Source organism: Podospora anserina, chromosome 1, assembly GCF_000226545.1.
Source record: "Podospora anserina S mat+ genomic DNA chromosome 1, supercontig 1".
Lineage (NCBI taxonomy): Eukaryota > Fungi > Ascomycota > Sordariomycetes > Sordariales > Podosporaceae > Podospora > Podospora anserina.
In genome coordinates, this window is record NW_001914859.1 from 1,151,289 (window position 1) to 1,177,279 (window position 25,991).

Consider the following 25,991-nt stretch of genomic DNA (forward strand, 5'->3'; position numbering starts at 1 on the left):
TGCAATACTGCTGATGGCCGCGCGTCCACCAACGATATATCCCATTTGGGTTGTTCGTACTGCACCTCAAACGGTTGCCTGGCCTTTGACAGAACCAACAACCAATGCTGTAGAACAGTGCCAAGTGATCAACATCCTGGAAAGGGTAGGTAGCATGGGCGGATTTTGTGTTCGAGTTGACAACACAAGTTGAATGTTTAAGATCAGATCAGGGCAGAGCGCGCCTGAGGCAAGGTACCCGCGATATTACAGATGCCCTGATACAACATGTGCCAGTCCGAGACTTCTCGAATAACCATCCAGTGTATTTAATGCTTTGAGATAGAAGAAGAGCCAAAGGACGAGGGAGAGCTTGTGGTAAGCGTCTGACAGGCGCTGAGACAAGGTGACAATGGCAACATCAGCTGTGGAGAGCCAATGAAGTTTCGAACCAACAGGTTCCTTGGCACCGGACCGCAGCGTCCCGTCATTCCGTCATGTTGCGGCCGGAAGACCACCGGGAGGACTGCCGAAAGCACGGTCCATGAGCGGTTCGGATGTTATATCCGGCCGGGTGGGTCTCTCCGCGCTTCCCCGGCGAGCACACCATCACTAAAATGCGGGGGTGGAGATGGCGAGAAACAGCTTTGCCGCTAGGTATGCTGTGACTTGTGGATGAGAGGTGGCCACGACTGGTAGAAGAAATGCCAAGATGCAGATGGTATATCGGACCTGAAAACAAGTCGTGCATGAGCAACCTGGAGTTAAGAAAGCGGTGTGTACTCTGTATGGATGGCCGTTGGCTGCCATTGACCGCTATCGACGAGCATAGTAATCCATATATTCGTGTTCAGATGTTTTGCTGTTGTTTGGTGAATGTCTTGTCCAACTTGAATAAAATGAATTGCTGCATTGCCGTTGATAATCGATCAGGATGCTCTGAGATAGGTAGGTGACGGGAGTGGCAGCACACTTGGCAATATTCGTCCCATGGTTGAGTTTAACGCCGAAAAATTGATCAGTCCCCAAAACATCCAAGGAACCGCAGGTGCCGTTCTGGATCAACAGTGTTTCGCCCGGTGGCGAGCTGGACCTGGCGGCGGCTCGAGACGGACGCAGGCACGCAGGTGACGGACGCTGGTGATCCGTGCAAAAGCCGGGGCTGAGAGTGATGAGTGAGACCGCAAGAGCCCAACCCGTTGTTTCGAGTCGACACGGACAGAGGCAACTTCAGCAGTTGTGGCAGTAATGTTGACGGTTCCATGTTTGGTTCGAATTCAGGTTGTCCCTGGAGATGAATGCGTTACCTACCCCAAAACGAGAGCACCGAGGCAAGCAGCAAAAGTCAGCGAAGGGTCACTAACAGAGCGCCATATATTTCTTGGTCTGTCTATGATTAGTCGTCCCTCCCTCGCGGGCTTTGTCCACTTCGAGTTCCCCAGCGACTGCCCCATTGGTGCATTCCGCGCATCCAGCAGCACCCCTGGCCGGGTAAAGACCCCGCCTTAATCCTTCGTTCCCTGCATTCCAGTGCGCATCTGCAGCGCGTGTGCAGTGAGTGGTCTTGATTGACCGAGTCTTGGGTCTCTCCTTCTCCCGTCGTCCTTCCTGCAACAGCTTCGTGAGACGCTGGTGACCGCTTCCAGCTTCTTTTCAACAACTACCAGGTCGCCGCTCTCAGAAGTAGTCGCTGCGATCGATACCTTGCCGAAATCCGAGCCGGAGCAAGCTTCCCCTGGCCCTCCACAGTCCACACTCACCAACACAGCCACGGCTGCAAGGGGGAACAGCATTGCAAGCAATTCCATCATCCAAGCATCCAGGCATTGACATTTGCTTGCGGTTGCTGTTGCCGTTGCCGTTGCGCGCCCACTCCCAGCCGGTGGTTCGGTCGGATCGACTTTGCTGTCGCTGTGTCGCTCCATGAGTTTCCTGACCAAGTCATCATAAACGGTGTTTGATGAGGGCATCAGCAGACCACGACTAGAACAACAGAATCCTCAGTCAAGCAATTCACCATGGAACCCGTTCCTGAGACAGAGCGAATGGAGGAGTTTCGGCCCACGTCTATCCCCTCATCAAGAGCGTCGTCTTCTGCTTCGGCGACTCCATCTACGTTGACGCCAGTCGGCCCTCCGGAATTCGACTACCTGCGAAAGCCTCCCACGATCCGCCGATCGACCGATCCCTCACCTTTGTCCTCACCAATTTCTCCAACATGGACACCTGGGTCTTTGCTCACATACCGTCCTCGTGCATCCTCGCCGCTGTCTAGCAACCACGTGCGATCCAGGTCGGCCGCAAGCCTGGCCCCGCCGCCCATGGTGCGCACACAGTCGATGCCAGGAATCAATGGCGGTGGTCACTTTTCATTGTCGCCTCAGTTTCGTCCTTCGAGCCCTGCAGGATCTCCCAGCCGCATTAGGATCCCCCGAAAGCCGGTTGACGAAGCCTTTCCCACATCGCCAACCCGGATTTCGGTTCACGACCCTGAGCGGAAGCTTGCGGAGAGGAACAGTTCGCCCAACCTGGCTCTGAGCTTAACATCTTCAGCCACTACTCCCAAGTTACGGCGGCCGGCCTCTCCCCTTCGCCAAATGGCTGTTCCCGGCGCGGGCTCGTTTCCGGTCCATGGCCCTCTTACTCCATCTGCAGTTGCCACATCGCCGTCTTACCGCGCGTATGATGCATTTTCTAGCACCTCCACCTTTTCGACATATCCATCATCATCTGTCCCGTCTACCCCAACTTCACTTCGATCCAGAAGCCCCAGTATTTCCAGTCTTGAAACCATCCCAGACTCACCAGATGCAGAGGAGGCAGCTTTGGAGGCTGAGAGGATAGCGCAGCTCAAGGCAGCAGCGGAGGCAGCTGAAGGCGGCGAGGAAGAGAAGGGAAGGAGCAGTCTTGATGGCCCATCTCGTGGTAGGACCCTGAGTGGTTTCAGCTCCCGGGACAAGCGGAAGCGGTGGAGTGTTTGTGGTGCCGAGAGACGACAGGACTTGGATTTGGAAACGATTTGGGAGGATTGAAACCCCCAGAGCATTGAAACAAGAGCTGGGGAGACAACCGGAATGGTTGTATTGCATCATCTTTGATATCATCATCATCATCATCATCATAAGGGCGGCGCTTACCAGTTTGTTTTTCAACCGGACGACTGTTGATAATTGGGTTTTTTTTTTCCTTTTTTTTTTTTTGCTTCGTCTTTCTTTTGTTCTGGCAAAGGGTCAACATTGTCGGCGTTCTGTAACTCATTGATCTGATACCCTCTGCATCAAGCACCGTGGAAGATTTGCCACGCGAAAGTAGCTAGGCAATTTCGGGCGAGAAAGGGATTCGTCTATTGTTAGTTGCATTCTCTGAACGAGCATCAATTGAGAAGCGGCCATTACAGTGCAGATGGTTTTGTCAAGGGGCTCATTCTAGGGTTGCATGGCAGTATGTCTCGTCTGGCTGCGTGGGATATTCATCCCTAAATAGCGGCAATGTATATTTTATCTGTTCCGCATTACACTTGAATTGTGCCCTCGATTCCAAGCTCTCCCTGGTGATCATCCCCTTTTTTGACACGAACTGTATAATACAATGCATTTGCCATGCCGAGAAGAGTACTGAAGCAGATCATCAGAGGCGCTTCTCTAACTACGACACATCATGCAACTCCCACTTCTTTTCGGCGCCTTGATTGTCCTAATCAGGACCGTGGACGCTGCACCACACTTGGTGAGATGTATTGTGCCCGGGACATGAAAGTGAAATCTAACTTTTGCAACAGGGGAGGAATCATGCTCGATCTCACCAGCTACTTCAAGAGTTGCACCAGGCTTTGACAACATCTTCCACCACAACCACAGCAGAGCCTTCCACCCTCACGGTGATACCGAGCTACATGGCGTCTGCTGAGGTAGCTGGCGGTGTGACGGTGACGCTCCCCGGTGCCGCGGCCGCTCTGGCGGTATCAGCAGGAGTAGTGATCCTGAATCCACTGAACCCTCTCCTCGGTATCACGAGACCAACCAATGTGACCTCAGAGCCAGTGGCTACAACCAGTTCAACTACTGTTGAGCCATCTATTTTCCGGTCTGCCACTTCAACAACCACCGTCACGCCTCGTAGCTCAACCCCCAGCAGCTGCCTCTCCGCCACCACGAGTTTGATCACCCTAACAGAGACAGTCGACATCACCGTCTCCACCACCGCCCCGGCTGTCACCGTCACCGTCACCCCCCCCTTTTCCTCCTCCTCCTCAACCACCACCTCAACAACAACCTCCACATCAACCAGCACCATCACCCTCCGCCGCGTGACTTCTGCCTCTTCCTCTTTCACAACCTCCACCACAACGACTCCCCCAACAACAAAAACAACAACAATAACAACAACAACAACAACAAGATCAACCGCCTCCATCACCACAACAAGATCACCGGTCCCCTTGACAACACGACCAACCACCACCACTACCGCATCAACCCGCACACCAACAACCACCAGCACCAGGCCCGCAACCACCAGTGAACAAAGCACCTTTTTTGTGTCCTTGTTTTACAACCCCCCAGCCAGACCGGCAGTTACTAACTCTGTGTCTACGTCAACAACGCTGGAAAACGTCAAGACGGCGACCACCCGGCGGCGGAGGCCTTGGAGTTTGTGACTGTACGCCTGTCCCTACGCCCACCATTGAGGTCGAGGATCCCGATTGCACAGAGTCTGCTGGGTTTGCAAAGGGGTTCGGAAAGGGAAGGGGTGGGCGGGCTTGGGGACGGAAGGGGGATTGGGGGGTGGATGAGGAGTGATTGTGTAAGAGATGGGATGGGACTCGGGGGCTAATATGTATGGATGTTGGCGGCAGGGTAATATTGTAATACCTACTGTCACAGCCATGAGCAGACGTGCATGAACAGAATTGAAGTGATTTTCATTGCTTAAAGAAAGGGTATGTAAACTACCTCCCTCACCACAAAATAATTGAGACAATACAGTGGGTTTTACATGCCTTAAAAGGATAGTCCATAAGCCTTTAAAGATAGTTTACAATAGGCCTTAAAAATAGTTCACAAGGCTTCAAAAATAGTGAACAGGCCTTACAAGATCGTTTAAAGGCCTATTAACTTACTTTTGATGTATAGTTTATAGTATAGTATAGGTTAACTTACTTTAGTGTCTCAATTGTTTTGTGGGCAGGGTGACTACCTACAGACGATCAACTCGTTAAATATCCGGTCCTTGTTGCTACCTCAAAACAAAGAGCACGATGGCTATCACCCCCAACATTGCCCTTGGAGCCGCCAGTGACGAACCACCAGTAATAACAAAAGCACATCCCGGGTATCCAGTGTACTGTGTGCCCAAATCGGTGAGGCTTCTACACACCTAACACCCACCAAGCGTCAACCAACCCCCCCCCCCCCCCAAAAAAAAATAAAAATTAAAAAAAAAAAAAAAAAAATAAAAAGATAAATAATAAAAAATTAAAAAAATTTCAACATTCCCCAACGCCATATTAGATCATCCGCGCTCCTTCGCACCATCGACTTCATCCTCCCCTTCCGTTGCATACCTCACCCTCCCCTCTGTCACTTATACTGCATCTGCCCATTAGGCGGCGGTGGCCCATGTCCCCATCCTTGATTCCCCTGCCCGGGAGGCGGAGGCTGCATCGGTATCCCCTGCCCCCCTCCCCCGCGCATCTGCTGAACATCCTGCCGGTGCGAAAGCGGCTGCGAATAGTTGCACACCCGGCAGCTGACATCTTCGTAGCCCTTCATGGAAAGAGGGATGACGGGCTACATCATTTTGCGCATACATGTCAGTAACTAACCAATTTTCATGGATCGACGATTGAGCAGGGAACGGGGATATGATTCAAAAACATACCACAAAGCAAAAGGTAAACCAGGGATGCGACTTGATGACAGAGGCCGAGTAGTTGCCGCAGTTGTGGCAGCGGCAGACGATTCCTTCGTACCCTTCGACTTCCTTGCGGAACGTGTGTTCGCCACACGTGAATATCAAACACATGGTGACGGTTGCTGAGCTATACTATGTTGCGATGCGCCGTTGGTGTATATAGAGTAGTTGATGGTGGAGTATACGGAGTAGAGCTAGGTAGAGCTGTCGGTGTTGATGATGATGGAAGGTGGTTGTCAGAGAAAGGATGAACCTGTTCGCTTTAATCTCGGGAAGGTTGAAATGACGAAGACGCTCTGGGGGTTGCCGCTTTGCGTGTTCCAACGTGGCTGTGTTTCCGATTGCGCAGAGTGCAGAGCGAGGAAGACACGGGAAGCTCCCGCCAAGAAGCTTGGGGATCTCGGCACCCACGCATGTGCTTTATGCACTGATTGGATGAAAGCTGAAGCTTGGCAGGTGGGAGCTCTCCACACCTGTCAACCCCACTAAAAAGTCCAAAACTTTGAAGCGCCAAAGCAGCTTGGGGATGGCATTTCATTGAATCTGCATCGAACTAACCATTGACATTCTTACCAACGACACTCGCGACGGTTGAACCATTGAGCTACGGGCGCGCTTTTATAACCTGAGACTACGTTAGCAACCTTAGACCGCAACAATACTTTTTATTATTTTTTATTTAATCCGGCAGCATCAATTCGAACCTCGACGACACGCGACTGGACTACACCACCGCTGATCACATACTGTCTCGAGTCCCCCCACCATGCTCTACGACCTCAACATCGCCTGGTCCCCAGGCCTCTCCCCCTCCGACCTCCAAAACACCCTCCGCCTCTCCAAAACCCTCGGCTACGACGTAGTAGCCCTCAACAACACCATCACCGGCTCCCAAATCCCAAACTCGCCCAGCCCAATAACCAACCCCATCCCCATCCTCAACCCACAACAACCAGCCGGTGGTGGTGGTGCTCCCTCCTCAATAACAACCCCCTCAACAACAGCCTCCTCCTCCCTCCCCTCCTCCTCCCTCCCCACCATCCTCCGCCGCGCAACCCTCGAGATCACCGACCCTGCCACAACCAACTACCGCCTCCCCGACTTCACCCGCGCCTACGACCTCCTCGCCCTCCGCCCAACATCCGACAGGTCCTTCACCTGGGCCTGCAACAACACCACCGACCCGCCCGCCCTCATCTCCCTTGATCTAACACGTCCGTTGGGGTACCACATCCACCCCCGCACCGCCATGGCGGCCGTCCACCGAGGGAGCAGATTCGAAGTCTGCTACAGCCAGGCTGTCCAGCTCTCGTCTTTGAACCCAGAGTCGGCACGGGTGAGGAGCATCTTTATCGGGAACGTGCAGAGTCTGGTCCGGGCGACGAAGGGGAGGGGGATAGTGATTTCTAGCGAGGCGAAATCGGCTTTGGGCCTGAGGGGGCCGGCGGATGTGGTGAATTTGATGGCTGTTTGGGGGTTGGGGCCGGAGAGGGGGTTTGAGGGGTTGGTTATGGGGGCGAGGGCGGTGGTGGTGAATGAGGGGGTGAGGAGGAGGGGGTTTAGGGGGGTGGTGGATATTGTGAGTGTTGCGGAGGGGGGACCGGAGAGGGCGAAGGGGGAGGAGGAGGAGACAAATGGGAAGCAGGGGAAGAAGGGGCAGAAGCAGAAGGGGCAGCAGCAGCAGCAGCAGGGACAGGGGCAGAAGAGGAAGAATAATGATAAGGGTGGTGGTGGTGGGATTGGGGGTGGTGGTGGTGGTGGGCAGCAGAAGAATAACAAGAAGATGAGGAAGGAGGGGATGGCATGAGTGTTTGTGAGATAGGGCTTGAGAGATAGAGGCATTTGATACCCCAATTTTGAAGACGTTTTGACGTGTTCAAGTACCCAGGCCTGTGTTCTGGCTCTGTTGACTCTCTTGTCAGGCATCATAACTGCTACGAAACAGCACATTCACCAAGAACAAACAAAGAATGATGTTGAGAACACAGGAGACTTGCTCCTTTCCCCCTCTTCCATTCCAAAAAAAATACATCTAATAAACAAACAAAACGAACGTCAACCCAGAAGAAGTCGCTATATATACAAAGTTCAAAACTCCCTCGTTCTTTCATATCAATAAAAAAAAAAAGTCCTGCCTCGTATATTTCCCCTTCATATGTGTCTTTTAAACTTTATGTAGTATATGTACCATCAGAGAGATGTCTTCTTTGCACATCTATTTCCTCCTTGGGGTTGTTTTAAATGGCAACAGCAGCAGCAGCAGCAGTAGCCTGCACCAATCCCCCCAAGTTCAACTGGCTCTCCAGCTTCACACCCTCCAGGTCGATATCCACCACCGGCACAGCAGCACCACCATTATTCACGCCCTCTGCCGCACCGTTCGCAACGGCTGGTGTGGTGGCTGCCGGTGGGGGCGGGGCCTCGGCCGAAGCGATGGGGATGAGGCTTGCGACACCGCCAAAGGCCCCTTCTGGGATCAAGGGGACGGTGGGGGTGGGGTTTGCGAGGCTGAGGGTCGAGTCCAGGGATGAGGCGGCTGCTGGTGGGGGTGGGGTTGTTGCTACTCTGGTCAGCATCACTCTAGATTATTAAAAAAAAAAAGGGGGGGGTTAACTTACGAGCAGCGGTTTCCTCTGCTGGGGCGGACTCCTCAGCAGGTGTAGTCTCTGCTGGAGCGGCGCCCTCGGTGGAAGTGGGGGTTTCGACTGGGAGGGCCTCAGCGGTAGAGGATTCCAAACCAGGGAGGGGCGCAAGAGAGGAGGCGGCGTCGCCTGCGTTGGGGTCTAGGCCGGGGAGAGGGGCGAGGGTGGGTTCAGCGCCTGCTTCGGCGGCAGTGGTGGTGGTGCTCTCTGAAAGGACAACGCCGGGCACGGGGTCGACGGTGGGCTCGGCGGCGGCGGGTTCTTCGGTGGAGAGGCCGGGAGGAGGGAGGAGCTCGGGGTTGCCTTCGGCTGGGGGGTTGGCGTCTTCGGTCGGGAGAGGGAGAAGGGTGTCGGGTGCGTCACTACCGGCGGCGGGGGCTTCGGTGACGGCGGGATCGGCAGCGGCAGGGTCGGTCACGGCTGGGTCAGCAGCGGGTGGTGCCTCCTCGGTTGGAACCGCAGGAGGCCCGGTTTCAACCGCGCTGGTGACAATGGCTTCGGTAGGAACCTGCACAACAACGACACCAACACCACCCGAGGCAAGACCGTCGGTGGCGGGCGTAGGCGTAGCAACCGGGTCGGCTCCGGTTTCGATAGCTCCAACGGCTCCATCCGGAGCAGTAGCCGTGGCCTCGACGCCCTCAGCGGGAGGCGGAACATCTCCCTCGCTCGGTTGAGCAGCTTCTCCCCCTTCCTGAACCTGCCCATTACAGACCGTAACCGTTACCGGCGGCGCCGTGACAGTAACAGCCGCAGCACCATCCGCTCCAACAGTCTCTGTGATGGTCACCGTCTCAGTCGCGTTCCCAACCGCACCCGCCGCGCCGTCACCCCCAACAGTAATAGTCTGCCGTTCCGTCTCGGTCACCGTCACCTGCTCCTGCCTCGCAACGATGCGGTCGTAGATGCTCATGAATCCATCCGCCAAGTTTGGTGCTGACGAAGGGGCATTCTGACGACGCGCCAGTCTTGCCCCATCTCGCTCATAAACAGCTGCCTATCTCAAGTGTTAGTTCCACAATCTCAACTTTCCCACTCAGAGAAATCTCTTACCTGGGCGAGCGAGAGGGTGCCCAGGAAAAGTGCTAACGAAGACACATGAGGCCTCATTGTAACATGTACAGATATTAATCACTCGGGCTATCCAACAACACACGCAACAACGGCACTAGGCAAATGCCGATATCTCCCAAATCCAACAACAACAAAATGACGAGGGAGCGGACACAACAGGCCAGCCGTCGATAAAGAATAGAATGGGATCAACCCAGTGGCGGAATAAAATAAAAATGTTGGTGAAATCGGTTGGCGCTCCTCCTCGATGATGAAGATGATGATGACAAGGTTGAGGACGACAAAGTCTCGAGGTCGCCACACAACAAATCCGCAACTGCTCTCCTCCGATCGATTACCAAGCAACAAACACAAGACGAACCGAAAGAACCGCGAACGTGTAAAGGACTTGTGGGGGGTTGCGTATCAACAACAAACAGGGGCACCGCCGCCAAGTAATAAAGAATCAAACGTCAAGAAAAAGAAGGGAAAGGGTGGTGTGGGTTAAGGAACGTGGGTTGAAAGGTCCAGACCAGCAACAAGAGGGAAGAAGAGAGAAAAAGAGAAACGAAAGATCAAAACTGACGGGACGGGACCATTTTGCTGCTGAGCAAAACAAGAGAGAGGGAGAGGGAAAAGAAGCTTTCAGGAGTGAGAGAGGAATTCAACAAGGTGGCATCGAAACTGTTTCGACTTTGGACAAGGGGCGCGCGCCATTGGAGAGCCAAGCCAAGACTGTACCTTTTTTCCCCTGCTGACTCCTGTGTCTTGTTTGCGTAGTATTTGCTTACAAAAAAGGAGAATACAAGCCAGGAAGGAGAAGGCCGAGGGGGGAAGTACCAAGAAAACATGCTTAAACGCCCCGGCAGCATCATCACATAGATCACGGACTGTGGTCGCCAAAAGGGACCCAAAAGGTGGTCATCGGCAGACGTGTTCTGGACCTGACCCCCCTGTCGCTCCCGCAGTTGCGGAACCTTGCGGCTCAAGGCTGACCCCCTGGCGGTCCCCACGCCGTGAGGGGGCGTGAGACTGACCCCCGACGGTTCCTGTCGGAGGTCGGCCCAGATGAAACAGGCCAATGCCTGAGCGGCGCAGGGGAGCCTGGCTGCTTTGATGACAAGCACAAAAACCAGCAAGAGCCCCGTCGTCTTTTTTTGAGATGGTCTGATGAGAGGGTGATGCGTCGGGGAAGGATTCCTATTTCTTCATTGCTGACGACGACAGCGACAGTGATACCTAGTAGCATGATGTTTGGCTAAACTCACCTTGCGGGACTTTCGCAGAGAGCGAGGTGAACGAAACAGAACCGAACGATATGAATGTACATGCTCGGTAGTTGAGGTCTGAAGTCGAACCTATCACAGTCCATTCAAGTCCGGGGAAGTGTGATATTGGATGGTCGAGCGCCTCATGAGACCCGGCCTGCCCCAGGTTTTGTGAGGGCTGGCGCATCGAGCCGCATCGGATTGTGTGGCCTGCTTTCTGCGGCCCGGTAAAGACGTGATCAGAAAAATGTCGGATTGCTGACCAATGAAGGATATACACAAAGATGTGAAGATAAAGAACGAGATGTCAGAAGTTGATTGTCGGCACTTGAAGTTGTCAACATCGTTGGATTAATTGGAAGCGGAGCACGTTACAGAAGAACCCACAAAGAACCTCCCGGTGTAAACGAATAGCTGTTCCTGGAAATGCGGGCCAGTTGAGATAAGCCCACTGTGTTCCTATCAAATGATGCTGGACTTGAACGACATACCCAGCCTACTCAGGCATCCCTTTGAGCTACGGCTTAGAAATTTGAGTGCGAAAAGAAGTAGTGAGCTCTTGCTAAGTCAGCGAACCTCTGTAAGTTGATTTGGTCGGCTCTACCTACTTTCCCTTGGCGTGACTCTCCGTGGCTCAAAGGGATTCAACCAAGGACACACGATCCCAATGTAATTCATGACGAGATGAATCGTTCCCCTTATCCTTGACCCAATCCCACCATATACCCCGCGATATCTCATCGCTAAGGTGAAAAAAATTCAGATTATCATCTTGCCGACTTCCCCTCAATCTCCAGCTGGAGAACAGGGCCTTGGCTCTGATCTACTGGCAGATTGCATTAAATGTGGGAGCAAACACCACCAGTAGCCCAATCGGCTCATCTGAATAGCTGCTTTTTTATTATCACAAAGCAGGAGGGGTAAAAGGCAACTTGCCAAAAGAAGACATTCCCACATCAGAATGATGTAATTAAAGAGCTCTCAGTACCCTTATGTGCTTTGCTGCTTGGCACCAACAACACCTGACAACGCACCTCAACAGCACAATCCACAATAGCATCAATCAATATAAACAGAGATACCAATGCCAGTGTACACAACTACTCTGATTAAAGTACCCCGACAATGCCGTAAAAGAAGAAGCCACCAGAAACGCCTTTCCAAATGTTATTCTCATCACCCCATCCCCCCCCCCCCCCAAAACCCAAACCACAGTCTAGTCCATCAATGTCATATCCTGTCTCTCAAAAGAGCGTGTCATAACAAACAAAACCACAAACGAAGATCCCCCCCTACCCAACTCAACGCCATGATTTAGCCAATGGGCTTCCAATCTTTGGCGCAAACTGCAAGCTCTTCCTGCGAGCAGCCATCAATCTCATCAAGACTCTCTCATCCTTTTCCTTGTTAAGCACCCGCTCCCCGAGCTCGATAAATGTTGCCCTTTTGGGTGGACAGGTGCGCGTGAGCATCTCTTGGCTTTTGCGTTCCTCGTCTTCATCATCGTCACCAGCAACAGATGACATGTCTGAGCCAGGGCTGATGTTGGCCACATAGCGAGCAATGGCTTCAGGGGCAGGGGTCTTGGGCACTGGAGTCAACACCACGCCCCAGGTGTCATCATCGTCTTCCTTATGCTCCCTGTCGTCCTCCGAGTCGATATCATCAACTGAAATGCGGGGCTCCTCGGGGGTGCGCACCCAAAGGGAGCTGGCACGGCGACTGCTGCTCCGGTTGCTGGCCGGGGTCGTGGGAGCAGTTTGGTTGCCGGTGCGAGTAGTCGAGGAGTTGGTCGGCGTAGAGTTGCTAGAGGTACTACCTTTCACGGGCGCGGGAATGAGCGTGCCGTTCATGTTGGACATGGCGCGCGGCTCCATGCTCTTCCTTCGACGGGCACCACCACGGGGAATAATCTGGGTGTCAATGGCGTAGGGGCCCTCCTCGAGCCATTCGTTCTCACGTTCGCAGCTATTGAGCTTGGTTAGTCTTGGCTCAGAAGGTGAAATATGACAGGTAACAACTCACTCCAACACCCAGCTCACTCCAACACACTGCACCACGCCTTCACTTTGGCGAACCTTTTCCAGAGTACGCTTGCCACCATCCTTGTACACCACATGAGTGATTCCAATCTTGGAATCCGTGTTGGTGGGATTCCACTTCCACTCCTTGAGGCATCGAGCACCCATTTGCGTGAGCAGCTCAACAAAAATGCCGCTCGCGTCAGCACCCTCAGTTGTGTGAACATCAACAAAGACGACTGCCCCACGGAGCAGTGCTGGGTTCAGATCCCGTCTCGGGGTGCGAGCAGGGGTCCCCAGGGTCGACCAGATATCACCCTTCGCCGGAGTGACGGGTGGGACAGACTTGGCCTGTGCCTCTTCTTCATCCTCCATTTCTTCAACAGACTCAGTCTTGGTGGGCGTATACGAGATAACTGTTGCGCTCCGAGTTACGCGATCTGTGGGTCTTGAAACGGGGAGACGCGAGGCGCTGCCGGCACGCTGAATTGGCTTAGGGCGAGGGGTAGAGTCGTCGGCCGGCTTGAGAGGCACCTTTGCAACGGTGTGAACTTCTCGTGGGCGCAGGGTACGAGCTGGAGTAACCGGAGGGACAGGACTGGCTGTAGTGGTGGCTCTAGAAGAGATGTTGGGATCCACTGGCAGTTCATTCTCATCTCCGTATTCCTGGCTTGCCTCAGAGATGGTGTCGTCATGACTCGAATTGCTCATGTTGGCCTCAGCCTGTTCGGGCTCCATGAGGGACATCTCATTTGCTTCAGCTGCGAGGGCGGCGTCCTCTTCTGTGGGGGTGATGTCTTCGAGGATAGGAGTCTCAATCTCAGCGCTGGAATCAACCGCCTCCTCGTCAACATCCATGGCATCGGACCGATTGAGCATCTCATTCTCAAAGAAACCATTCTCGGGCTCCAGACCGGGAGTCGCGAGATCCTCATTTGTAGACGTGTTTTCCTCCTCATCTGTTTCGTGTGATACTGATAATGGGGAGTCGGCTTTGCTGTTTGTCTTCACAGGGCTAGGTCCCGCAGTCCAGCCATTGAGCTGAGAAGCCAAGGGAGTGAATCCAACGCTGTCATCGATACGGACCCTCTTGGCGGTGCTCCTACCAGACGACATCCTAGGCTGACTGGTCTGAGCACGAGGAGTCCTCAACGAGGAACGACGGCATGGAGTGTTGGGCAGCGCGGTGAAGGCAGACGAGAATGGGTTTTGTCGGGTAGGAGCCTCATCCTCAGAGTCTGTGTCCTCGCTCTGGTACGGGTCCAGGTCCTTCGTGCGGAGGCCAAATTGAAATAGGGCAGGCGCAACCTTGGGAGCAGGCCTAGCCTGCTCCTCAGGTTCCTCAGCATCGGCGCTGTCAACTGCCATTTCCTCACACTGTTCCTCAACTTGCTCATTTTCCTGCAGGAAAGTCTCGGCTGAGTCTTCCTCCGCCGCGGCTTTGTCATTCTCTTGTTCGATGAGTTCCACTTCCTCCTCCTCCTCTCCCTCCTCCTCCTGCTCCTGTTCCTCCTGCTCCACCTGCTCCACCTGCTCCTCAATCTCGTCATCGACCTTGTTCTCGTTGTTCTCAACGACATCGTCGATGTGTACTTCCTCCTGCTCCTGCTTCTCTTCCTCTTCTTCCTCGGACAAGCTCGTCTCAAGAGCCAGAACCGGGTCTGCATGTCGGGGCAGAATAGTCGAGAGACGTCCGGGAAACTCGGGGACTTCTGGTGACACGACTGCGACATCATCTTCTTCCTCTTCGTCTGTGTTGCCCATGATCATGTCACCATCTTCATCCGAAAGAGTCCTGGCCTCCTGCTCAGCAGGGACCGGCACAGCTGGCATGGGGCTGGCAAGCAACGTGGGCTTCGGCGCAGGGCTCTTGCATTCTTCCTCCTCTTCCTCAATCCTGGGCGGGAAGCTCTTGATCGGTGAGACAACCGAGCGTTTAGCTGGGGATGAGAGCAGAGAAAACTTGAAGGGCGAAGGGTTCACCTGGCTGCCACCGACACTCCCCAAGGCAATGGGAATGGCAAGGGGCTGTCGCTTGGCGGGTGTTTGCAAAAGGCTACACTTGATGGGGGATACCTGACCTTCAGGCTGGGCTTGAGAGGTAGAGGCTGCAAAAAGACCATCAACGCGTCGCGGAGGGGATTTCATACTTCCTTTCCAGGGTGATGGAGGTAGCCGTTTTGCGGGGGTTCCGAGCATGAGTGTGAGTGTGGCATCCGAGGTAGGCATGACCGGCACGTTTTCGTCGTTCTCCGTGGGGTGTCTCCGGTCCACGGAGGAGGCGAGAGCCTTGGTGGCGCCCATGGCGGGCTTTACGGGTGCCTTTTTGAATCGTCGAACGGGGACCTTCTCGTCCATACCAAGTTCGTCGTCGGATTCCGCGGCCCGGCTCACGGCGAGCTGGTTGATCTTCTTAGGACTCAATGGAAGTGGCTTATCCTTCGTGGAACTCACTGTATTGGAAACGGCATTTGTCGCTCCTTTGGTAGCACGGGCGGTTCGGCCGGTGGCAGTAGCTCCCTTGCGAACAGGTTTCTTGTTCAAGGCTCCAGTTGTGCTAGCAGCTTGTGTCGAGCTCCTCGAGGGCGGCGCAACATTCTCCTTCTCAGGTACCTCGAACTTGACGGTCTTCTTGATCACTGGTTTAGCGAGGGACTTGGCAGCCGTGCTCGCGGTAGCAGCTGTGGCAGGGCGGCGGGTCGTTGGCTTCTTTGCGGCAGCGGGTTCGGGCTCTGTGGCAGTCTTCCTGGGCTGGGCTGTCCTGGCAGCGGTTTCGGATGCGATAGTCTCGACAGTCTTCCTTGGCCTTCCCCTAGCCCTTGTTGATGTAGATAGTACTGGCGCTGATGGGGCCTCTGTTGCCTTCTTGGGCCTGCCACGTCCTCGGGTAGGCTTCACAGCGAGACTTGAAGATGGCTTAGTGGGTTTCTGCTCTTCATGATCTGACTCCTCCTCCTCCTCGTCATCAAACGGGCTCTTCCGCTTGAGAGATCCTCGCGACGTGGTGGTGTTGAGCGTCGAGGCCGAGGAGGTCGTCAGTGTACCACGGGCCGTCTTCGCCCTGGCCGCAGCAGTCATAATCTTTGTCGTCTTCGAGGCCGACTCAACAGCCTTGGCTGCGGCACGCGCCCGAGTGACCCGTTTTGGTGGTGATTGGGGGTCCATGTTTCGTTGGGTTTTTTGGTCGTGTTTTGCTTTTTAGGGGTATTTGAAGGGAAAAAGAAAACACGAGGTGACGAGATGAAAGGACAGCGCGGAAAAGGCCAGAACTAACAGCAATTCCTCATAATAACGCTGACTTGCTGTGGTGGGCGATTGACGTGTGGGCGATGACGCTGCTGTTTACAGTGAAACAGCAACGATGGCCAGTGACCGCTCCTTCTTGTTGAAAGACTTGAATTGTGGGACGCTGTTGCCGCTTGTTGATTTGCGCGACTGCTGTTGCCTAGGAGACGGTGGGGCTACTTGGCGGTGGATCCCTCCCACTCGGCAGTTTCTCTCCAAAGCGGAGAAGGGTTAGGGTTGCATTCATTTCCTGCTCTTCAGGCACCAGGACGTTACCTGCTGCTTTTCAACCGTTGCATGAATGATTACAAGGTCATCCATTGCAGAGTCTGATACAAGCTTCACACTCGGAAGCAGTGCTTCCATCAGTTGTTGTGGGCAATGAATGTTGTCAGGCGAGTGTCGGTGTGTGAAGTAAGCTGGAGCAGCCATCAGTCATGGTGCCGTAGATGCCACTGGAGTATCGCATGAATTGACATATTCCATAGCTCATCCATGGCTCATCCGAAAAAAAAGAGCATCTCATATGATTCTTAAGGCAAAATAGTTGATTTTGCGAAGAAAAATGAATTGTTGATTAGGGATGAGATCTGGCAGGAGATTCTCAGTGCTCTCTTTGGTCAGCCCCACTGCCAAACGTCAGAGTTCAAGCTTCAGGCTTTGTGAATGAGAATTTACATTGCATGTAACGACAACCTTCAACCATTAGACCTTGGAATCCTACCCGGCATTCTGACGACAATCAAACACCCACTAAATTTCCGAGAGTTACTAGTTTCATTTGCCCGAAAACAAAGCGATGTCCATCGATCTCAATTGGGAAACGGTCACGGGCGGCCCTGATGGACAAGAGCTTGCCGACAGCATCCGCGATTTCATCCACACCAAGTTCCAATCAGTACCATTACCGCGTTTCATCAAATCAGTCACCGTGCATGACTTTCAGTTTGGGACGATACCGCCAGAGATTGAGTTGAAGGATATCACCGACCCGTTACCAGACTTTTACGAGGAAAATCTTGATTCGGACTTGGCATCAGAGTCTGGCAGCGAGGAGGATGAGGAGGAAATTGCAGATGACCGAAGACGGCGACAGACTGAAGCGGTGTTAACTGGCGGTGCTGGGGCTCATAATCCCTCAGCTCTCCCACCACATCTCAGTCTTGGTGGTCTCGGAGGTTTGGGTGGTCTTGGTGCCGGTGGTTCACGCAATGGAGGAGACATAGGGAGCCCCTTTTTACGAGTCAACACGCCCGGTATTCCAGGAGGCACCTCCAACCTCCACTACTTTCACTCCCAATTCGCCACGGGATTATCAGGCACCCAAACACCACTCGCCGCCGTAGCAGGAGCTCACCACCTCAACAGCGCCGCCTGGCTAGAAGGCCACGGCCACAGCTCCTCAGCACCAAACCTCCACCAATACGGCGCCCCAGACTTTGGCGGTGTCGACGGGCAATCAACCGCCCCAGTACCCAACCAAGACCTCCGTCGTCCCCTCCTCCAACAGCCCCCTTCCACCCACCGTCGCAACCCCTCCCAAAGCTCCATCGATCTCAACCCCTCCCTCGGCCTCACCCCCCCATCCCCTACCGTCCTCTCCGTCCCCCCCTTCCCCCCTTCCTCAACCGGCGGCCCATCCCCTCCTCCCGGCCTAGCCAAACCCCATCACCCCCATCACCCCCATCACCACCACGCCCACCACGCTCACCCCCTCCTCCGAGAAAAGCACTCCGTCTCCACCCTCGCCGCCTCCGCCGGCCCCCCCTCCCGCCCCCCAACCCGCGACAAAACCACCCCCTCTCACCACCCGGACCCAGAAGACGTCCACGCACCCAACACCACCACAACCAACAAACAGCGCAGCACCAGCCCAGCCACCTCCTCCCCTTTGGCAACCTCAGCCCAGGAACAAGCCGAGGAAGAAGAGGAGGAAGAGAAGCGCAAGCTGAGAGAAAAAAAGGTAGACGACATGCAAGCCGTTTTCCGGATACGTTACGCGGGGGATATCAAATTGTTGCTCACGGCGGACATCCTGCTCGACTACCCCATGCCTAGCTTTGTCGGGATTCCCGTCAGGTTGTCCATCACCGGGCTAACGTTTGATGGGGTGGGGGTGCTGGCCAAGATTAGGAAGAGGGTTCACTTTTGTTTCCTCAGTCCGGAGGACGCGGTCGCTGCTGTTGGGCAGGGGGAGAATGAAGTTGATGGTGGGGAGGGGGATAAACAAACTGGTTTCAAGTCACCGCCAGGTGGTGGGAATGGGCTGGGGGCGACAAAGCTGGGCGGGTTGCTGCAGGAGATTAGAGTCGAGAGTGAGATCGGTCAGCGGGAGAGCGGGAAGCAGAGTTTGAAGAATGTAGGCAAGGTGGAGAGGTTTGTGCTGGAGCAGGTGAGGAGGATATTTGAGGAGGAGTTTGTGTATCCTAGTTATTGGACGTTTTTGGTATGATTAATAGGCCTGTCAATGATCAAGATGATTGGAGGTCACCGAAGCATCGTGGACCTGGATTGATGGAATCTTTCATTCGTTAGAGGGTAGCCTTGAAACCCTGATACGCAGAGTTGATGTCCAGCTCCAACTCCCTCGCCTGGTCCTCGCTCAGCTCTTCCGTAGCCTTCATCTGGTTGAGCGTAATCAGCCACTGGACAATCTTGCCCCTGTTTTCAAAGTCCCTATCCGTCACCTTGTTCGCAGACTGAATCACATCCGTCAGCAGAGGATGCAACTGGTCCTTTGCCAGCAAGCCCAGCTTCAACGCATCCAAAAATGTGATGAAGTCCTGCGTCGCCTCCAGAATGAGCTGTCCACTAGGGTTTTTACCACCCGAATTTTCAGACTTGGAACCATTTCCTCCACCACCGCTGCCGCCTCCGTGGTGTCCAGCAGATGCGTCCACTGTTGTGGAGGGCATCCCCACGCGAATGCGCTCTGTGGCGCGGGGCACTTCAAGGTCCCATTCTGCTTTGAATTCCTCCAGTCCGACAAAGGCGCGGGCGACTGCTTCATCGGCGACCAGGGACTTGTATTGTTTGAGAGAGCGCTCGCATATTTCGGTGTAGTCTGCTTCGGGGATGGCGTCCTTGAGGAAGGCCCTTTCGAGCTCGTCGAGGGTGACTATGATGCTGAAGATTTCGGCGAGGGAGTCTTGAAGGTCGCGCTCAGCGCGGGTGTCGGCTAGTTTCACTTCCTGGCATCGGAAGCAAAAGTCAGCAGTTGTCGTGTTGATGGTGATGGTGCTCAACAGCAACATGTTGGCAACAGGTGCGGGGCAGATTGGACATCAAGGTGATTGCAAGGCACAACAGGACGAACCTCATCGAGATTTATAGTCGCCGAGAGCGTAGAGTTTGGCACGTAGCTGTGCGGTGTCGGCGCATATGGTTGCCTGTTTAGCATGGTGAAGGCCTCGCGCTGCAGTTGCGCAAGCGCATCGCGGCACACAAGTACAGCTTGGAGGGGGGATGGATGATGCAACCAGAGCTGACGACGTTGGGGGAAGCTGTTATCGTCCGATAAGGGGCAACAAAGGTGGCAGAATCCCAGTCACCGCTCCCGCGCTAGTGACATTCCAAGCTTAGCGCCCCGCCTGATAAGAAATCCGATAAGCACCCCGGACAGGAACATCAAAAAAAGTTTGGAGACATGCGACTTCTGAGCCAGCAAATTGTTGAAGGGGCTGTTCGGCAAAGCCACACCAATTGCCGACTTTTTCCATCACCATAACTCGCCACGATGGGTGCCTCTAAGAAGAACGCAAAGGCGACGAAGAAGTTCGAACAAAAACATCTCAGCGGTGTTCTCGAAAGAAGAAAAGCGGTCGCCAAGATCAAACAGAAGCAGCAGATCAAGGAGAAGAAGCAGGCCAAGCGCGCAAAGGACGATGAGTTCTTCAAGGGAGCCGATGGCACCGTCAAGAGACCAACGAACAAGAAGCCCGGTACGCAGGGAACCGAGATGAGCGTCGACGATTTCTTCAAGGGCGGTTTCGAGATCCTCGACAAGGGTGCACCAACGGAGAATGGCAAGACAGCCGCTCTTGGAAAGCGGAAGCGCGGGGAGGCCAATGCCCGCGAGGAGACTTCTGATCAGAGCGACGGCAGCGATGTCGATGTTTCCGACAACGAGGAGGATGTGGTTACCGATAGCGAGGCTGGCTTCAGCGATGAGGAGGATGAGGAGGATCTTGGCATGTCCAAGAACGCCATGGCCGCTCTCGCCGAGAAGGATCCCGAATTCTACAAGTTCTTGAAGGAGAACGACCCAGAGGCTCTCGACTTTGACGAAAACGCATCACTCGACGAGGTCGACGAGCTTAGCGGCAGCGACGAGGAAGACGAGCAACCGAAGAAGAAGCAAAAGAAGGGCAAGAAGGCACAAGAAGAAGAGGAGGTTGACGATTCCGCCCATGAGTTGACCAAGGCCATGGTTTCCAAGTGGGAGAAGGCGCTCAACGAGACCAAGTCGCTCAAGGCTGCTAAGCAGACAGTGATTGCCTTTCGCTGCGCTGCCCACCTGAACGAGGAGGATGAGGAGAACCCACAACGCTACAGCATCAAAAACCCCGAGGTCTTTCACAACATCTTGATGGTGGCCCTCAAGCTCATTCCTGAAGTCTTGAACCACCATCTCCCTGTCAAGGAGTCCGCCGCCGGCAGAGCCTACGTCCAGACCGAGACCAAGAAGTTCAAGACGCTGTCCAACCTCATCAAGAGCTTTGCTGCTTCCATTATCCGCCTCCTTGGCACACTCTCAGACGACGCTACCGTCAAGCTCACACTCAACGCCCTTCAGCCACTCCTTCCTTATCTCTTGTCCTTCAGAAAGCTCCTCAAGGTGCTCATCAAGACTATTGTCGCTTTCTGGTCTCAACCCGCCAGCTCCGACAGCACCAGGATAACAGCCTTTCTAGTGATCCGCCGTCTCACGGTGGTTTCCGACAAGGGTGTCAGAGAAGCCGTTCTCAAGGCAGCTTACCGCGGGTTGTTCGACAACAGCAAGCACACCAACCACAACACAATCCAGGGCATCAACCTGATGAAGAACTCGGCCGCCGAGCTCTGGGGTCTGGATCAGTCTCTTGGCTACACCACCGCCTTCACCTCGATCCGCCAGCTCGCCATCCACCTCCGCAACAGCATCATCAACAACAAGCAAGTCCACAACGTCTACAACTGGCAATTCGTCCACGCTCTGGATTTCTGGTCTTGCGTTCTTTCCGAGCACTGCAGCCCCCTGAAGGAGGCCGAAGCCGGAAAGGAATCCCAGCTCAAGCTCCTCATCTACCCCCTGGTGCAGGTTACTCTGGGTGTGCTGCGCCTCATCCCAACAGCGATCTACTTTCCCCTGCGATTCCAGCTCATTCGCTCGCTTCTTCGCCTGTCGAGAGCGACGGACACTTATATCCCCCTCGCCTCTTGCCTCTTGGAGGTCCTCTCGTCGGCAGAGATGAAAAAGGCGCCCAAGCAGTCCACCCTCAAGCCTTTGGATTTTGCTGTCGCGTACAAGGCCCCCAAGTCGTACCTCCGCACGAGGGTCTATCAGGACGGCGTGGGGGAGCAAGTGGTGGAGCTGTTTTCGGAGTTTTTTGTCCTCTGGGCCAAGAGCATCGCGTTTCCGGAGTTTTCGCTGCCGGTGGTGATCTCGCTCAAGAGGTGGTTGAAGGAGGCGAGGAAGAGGTCGACCGGGAATAAGAATGGGAAGCTGGGCGGGAGCTTGGTGTTGCTTGTGCAGAAGCTGGAGGCCAACGCCAAGTTTATTGAGGAGAGGAGGGCCAAGGTGGAGTTTGCGCCCAAGGATAGGGCGCAGGTGGAGGGGTTTTTGAAGGATTTGGAGGTGGAGAGGACGCCGGTGGGGGCGTTTGTTGTTGGTCAGAGGAAGCTGAGGGAGGAGAGGAGGAGGGTTGTGGAGGAGGCTAGGAAGGCGGAGGAGGGGAAGAGGAGGGAGGAGGAGAGGGAGGCGCTGGAGGGGGGGGGGGGGAGCGATGATGAGGGGGGTGAGGAGGAGGAGGAGGAGGAGTATGAGATGGATGTTGATGAGGAGGAATTGGAGGCGGATGAGGAGGAGGAAGAGGGCGAGGACGAGGAGGAGATGGAGAGCGAGTAGATGGTTTGGGGACTGGGATTTTTGGTATGAATCTGGTGGGGATACCTGATTTCTGTTGTTTCTAGTGTCATTTGCCTCGGCGTACAAAACCTTGCTTTTCATAGGCAAAACACCCTGGTAATAATCAAAAGGCCGGGAGTATCCTTTATTGTTACTTATACTTTCACTAATGCTGTCTTTTGTGCCATGTTCCTAACCCATACTTATTTAACCCATTTGTGCGAGACTACGCCTTTTGAGAACTCAATCCATAGGCCTAGGATCAACATACTCCAACTCATCATCATTATCCACCATCTTGATCCCCCCTCCATACTCGTCATCTGTGTCGACCTCCTCCTCGGTGTCATAATTCCTCCCCTGATAATGCGAGGATTCATACACCGCCGGTGTTGATGCCGCAGCCAAGGGGATCACCCTAGGCGGGTAATCCGACCTTGCCAGTGTCGACGGCTGCGCAGGAACAGTCTGCGCCCTGGTGATCATCGGGGGCCTGGCATCATCCAGATTCACCAGATTAGGGAACCTGGACGCGTCAGGAGGGGCGGGGATGTGAGGGGCGGGTTTTGATGGCGGGCCTGGGGGTGGGGAGGGGGAGAAGAGACCGAAGGGGTCCATTTCTGTTTGGAGGTGCGACGTCATGCTGCGGGTCATGGTTGGTTTTTGGGGTTGGGTGTTTCTCAGGGGGTGGCGACCTGGTTGGAAGACAGTTGGGGATGGGGATGGGGTTCCTTGGTTGCCGTCGAGGCAGGAGTTGACGTGGGTTGTGGCTTGGGATTCTGACAAGGTGGAGATGTTGCGGTTGCAGATGGGGCAGCTTCGGATGGTGGTGCTGGTTTGCTGTTGCTTGGGTCTGGAAGGTGGTTGGGATTGAAGTTTGGCAAAGTTGGTGTTTTGGGTGGAGGGGGAAGGGGCGTAGGAATAGGGGGGTGGCGAGTCTTGTTTGGGTCGCCGGGGTTGTTGTAGAGGGCTGGAGATTTTGAGGTCTTCCAAATCGATCAGGGTGGCAGAGTTGTCTGGTCGGTTGTTGAGGTCGGCGATGGTGATGGTGTCGTTGGCTTCTTTGGCGATGGACTTGTCTACGCCCTGGCCTACGGGGAGATCGCAGCGTGCGAGTATCTTTTCGATCAGGCCTGCGTAGCGCATGTGCCCCTGAACCTCCTCGCTGAGGTTGAGGTTTTCAACACCTTCGATGTGTTCGATCGCTTGAAGACCCGCCACGCCCATTTGAACAGATGTGGTGCGGTATAGGAATGCGAGAATGTAGTCGTTTTCGGAGTAGGCGTTGTAGATCCTACCGGACACTACGGTGCGCATCATCTGCCAGTGTTCTCTATTCGAGGGAACAGGGGCACCAATGAAGACGACAGAGTCGATAAGACCAAAGGCTCGACGCTTTGCAAGAGAGCGTAGGCACGAGTAAATAACTCGAGCGCCGAGCGAGTATCCGATCAGGGTGACTGGGCGTTCACCCTGGACTTTGTTGATCAGGGCGTCTGCCAGCACTTCACCAGCCTTTTCGGACCGGTTCTTGGCGAGAGAGAACGGGTTGTCCAATGTCGAAGCCATAGAAAGGAGATAGGCCGGCCACAAAGCGCCCCAGAGAGTTGCCAAGACTGTACGCTTCAGGATTTCCATCTTGACAGTGTTCCAGGCATACGAGTTGACGAGTTCCTCAAGAGACTTGCCAAGCCCCTCAAGAGCCTCCAGCTCGTACCGAAGCGCAAATACTTCGGCGTCGTCGGAGAGATGCCGCCACGGTTTCGTGATGTCGTCCTTGGTGGTTAGCCAGCCATTAATGCCTATAGTTACTCTCAAGCGCCTGGCGTCCTTGTTGTTTGCTGCATTTCGGGTTCCCCATTCATCTGCCAGCGGAATAAACTTGAAGTCCTCGACATCTCGGGCGTACTTGTCCACCATTTCACCCTAGCTTCGTCAGCCACGGGCATTCAGAAAGTGAAGTTACAACACTTACCGTCATGCGGGCTCCGAAAGCACCAAATAGAGCGCCCACGAGGGCTCCATTCATCCAGAAGATGCCCAAGAAAGACGCAACACCACCCAGCCCAACAGTACCCATGAGACCACCGATGGCTCCAGCTACGACTGGCGCAGCAAGTCCACCAGTGACTCCTATAAGCGCAGCTCCGGCAACAGACGCCAAGCCAACTTTCAGAAACCTGCCAGCCTGGTTTTGCTGCTGCCTCTTCCTGGCTTCAGCGTCAGCGGACATGGTCCTCGTCCTCTGCTGTTTGGCGGCCTCCTCTGACCCTTCCACCATGGCCTTTGCAATCTCAATCTCCTCGGCGTTCAAGGCATCCAGCGGAATTTCAAGAGCCGAGGCGAGATACACAGCCAAAGCTCTCGACTCAGCTGTGTAATGACCCGTGGATAGCAACTCCAGCAGTATGCAACTCAGACTTTCCAATCTGTCCTCGTATGAGATGGTGATCAACCTTGTGGGAATAGGATGCCAATGCAGTTGAAGCCGTGCCACTCCCTCCCTCCGAACTGCCTCATCATCTCTCACTGATGAAGAACCCCCTCCACCGAAGTCAATCAAACTCCCTTCCGCTGCTGCCGGCGCAGGTTTCCTCTGCTTCATCCTCTCGGTCCGCTTCCGCCTCTCATCCATGGTCTTGGCATCATCCTGGGCGGCGAGAAGCTCCTTAAGTTTGGTCAGGGTCTCTGCTCTCCATTTGTCAAAATGCTCAAGCGCCGCGGCGGTGATCCGGGCAAGTTCTTGGTTGGGTTGGGTGACAAAGTTGCGGTTATCCACTTGGATTAGTGTCGGCTCTTCGTCGATGATGCTGCTCCCTCGGGCGTTGGGGTCAATGCGCAGAGGAGACGGCCTGTCATGAACATGCAATGCGGGAAGGTCCTTGAGCTCGAGCTGGGAGCGCATGTAGGCTGTGATCTCGATGAGGAGGCCATAAAAAGCTCTGCGTTTGGCGTGGTTGAGGATGTGCAGAACCTGGCGAGGCTCGCTGGCGAGGGGCGCCATGATGGTGGTGTTTTTTTTTCAAGTCGCCCTAGAACTTGTCTACCACTTTGCGAGTCGAAAACAATAGAGTTAAAGAAGCCAGAGTTTGAATTTTGATAAAGTTTTCAGTATGGATCTCGTGATAAGCTGAGGGGTCCATAGATTAGGGGGCTGTGTGGGTTGGGACTTGGGACTCTGTCTGTGCCAACGCCAAGCAGCCTTGCGTGTTGTGTTGAACTCTCAATGGTCACTCTGTCGTGGCTTAAACTGGAGCAAAGAATACCTTGGCCGTCAGGGGCTCGGTGATAACGACAGAACGGTTTTCTCGGCATTGGGTGTTGCATTTTTACATACAAGGCGGGCATCTGATAGGTTGATATGAAAGCCAAAAGTGTAGAGGTGATGTAAGTGTCATCGTACTGCCAGCCGGCTTCTTTGAGCTAGGGAGCGACCCCGCAATTAAGCTGACCCAACAACGACATAGTGTTCCTTCCACGGGCTCCATCCCGATGAATAAAACGGCAAGAGGCCTCCAATGAAAATCATGGAAATATCATGACAGTGTCAGCTTCTAAGCAGCTGTTCATATTGGCTGTACATAGTTGTTGTCATCTTGAAGCTTTCTCTTGGTGGGCCTCTCACCTCGCCCTATGCTCCCATCGCAGCCAGCGAAGATCTTATCAAAGTGCCCTGCGTATAGGCGCTAGTCACGAAAAAAATAAACTGCTAGTGCCGGGCGTC

At 54.3% G+C, this 25,991-nt stretch overlaps 9 protein-coding genes across 9 annotated transcripts; 4 read left to right on the forward strand and 5 right to left on the reverse strand.

The window, feature by feature from the left end:
* Window positions 1-1,997: 1,997 nt before the first annotated feature.
* On the forward strand, window positions 1,998-3,011 carry PODANS_1_3160 (uncharacterized protein; the record flags this gene model as incomplete). The annotated part of the gene is made up of 1 exon (XM_001912477.1): window positions 1,998-3,011. One exon carries the CDS (start codon window positions 1,998-2,000, stop codon window positions 3,009-3,011), a length of 1,014 nt encoding a protein of 337 aa, XP_001912512.1.
* A 2,569-nt stretch (window positions 3,012-5,580) lies between these two features.
* PODANS_1_3170 (uncharacterized protein) lies at window positions 5,581-6,003 on the reverse strand (the record flags this gene model as incomplete). Its single annotated transcript, XM_001912478.1, has 2 exons — window positions 5,581-5,768; window positions 5,850-6,003. 2 exons carry the CDS (start codon window positions 6,001-6,003, stop codon window positions 5,581-5,583), a joined length of 342 nt encoding a protein of 113 aa, XP_001912513.1.
* A 655-nt stretch (window positions 6,004-6,658) lies between these two features.
* On the forward strand, window positions 6,659-7,699 carry PODANS_1_3180 (uncharacterized protein; the record flags this gene model as incomplete). Its single annotated transcript, XM_001912479.1, has 1 exon — window positions 6,659-7,699. The coding sequence occupies one exon, from the start codon at window positions 6,659-6,661 to the stop codon at window positions 7,697-7,699; it is 1,041 nt and encodes a 346-aa protein (XP_001912514.1).
* A 430-nt stretch (window positions 7,700-8,129) lies between these two features.
* On the reverse strand, window positions 8,130-9,447 carry PODANS_1_3190 (uncharacterized protein; the record flags this gene model as incomplete). Its single annotated transcript, XM_001912480.1, has 2 exons — window positions 8,130-8,452; window positions 8,511-9,447. 2 exons carry the CDS (start codon window positions 9,445-9,447, stop codon window positions 8,130-8,132), a joined length of 1,260 nt encoding a protein of 419 aa, XP_001912515.1.
* Window positions 9,448-12,156: 2,709 nt separating this feature from the next.
* Window positions 12,157-16,041, reverse strand: PODANS_1_3200 (uncharacterized protein; the record flags this gene model as incomplete). The annotated part of the gene is made up of 2 exons (XM_001912481.1): window positions 12,157-12,823; window positions 12,881-16,041. 2 exons carry the CDS (start codon window positions 16,039-16,041, stop codon window positions 12,157-12,159), a joined length of 3,828 nt encoding a protein of 1,275 aa, XP_001912516.1.
* Window positions 16,042-16,960: 919 nt separating this feature from the next.
* PODANS_1_3220 (uncharacterized protein) lies at window positions 16,961-18,613 on the forward strand (the record flags this gene model as incomplete). The annotated part of the gene is made up of 1 exon (XM_001912482.1): window positions 16,961-18,613. One exon carries the CDS (start codon window positions 16,961-16,963, stop codon window positions 18,611-18,613), a length of 1,653 nt encoding a protein of 550 aa, XP_001912517.1.
* A 79-nt stretch (window positions 18,614-18,692) lies between these two features.
* Window positions 18,693-19,561, reverse strand: PODANS_1_3230 (uncharacterized protein; the record flags this gene model as incomplete). Its single annotated transcript, XM_001912483.1, has 2 exons — window positions 18,693-19,352; window positions 19,478-19,561. The coding sequence occupies 2 exons, from the start codon at window positions 19,559-19,561 to the stop codon at window positions 18,693-18,695; spliced, it is 744 nt and encodes a 247-aa protein (XP_001912518.1).
* Window positions 19,562-19,897: 336 nt separating this feature from the next.
* On the forward strand, window positions 19,898-22,267 carry PODANS_1_3240 (uncharacterized protein; the record flags this gene model as incomplete). Its single annotated transcript, XM_001912484.1, has 1 exon — window positions 19,898-22,267. The coding sequence occupies one exon, from the start codon at window positions 19,898-19,900 to the stop codon at window positions 22,265-22,267; it is 2,370 nt and encodes a 789-aa protein (XP_001912519.1).
* Window positions 22,268-22,510: 243 nt separating this feature from the next.
* On the reverse strand, window positions 22,511-25,271 carry PODANS_1_3250 (uncharacterized protein; the record flags this gene model as incomplete). The annotated part of the gene is made up of 2 exons (XM_001912485.1): window positions 22,511-24,175; window positions 24,243-25,271. 2 exons carry the CDS (start codon window positions 25,269-25,271, stop codon window positions 22,511-22,513), a joined length of 2,694 nt encoding a protein of 897 aa, XP_001912520.1.
* Window positions 25,272-25,991: the final 720 nt, after the last annotated feature.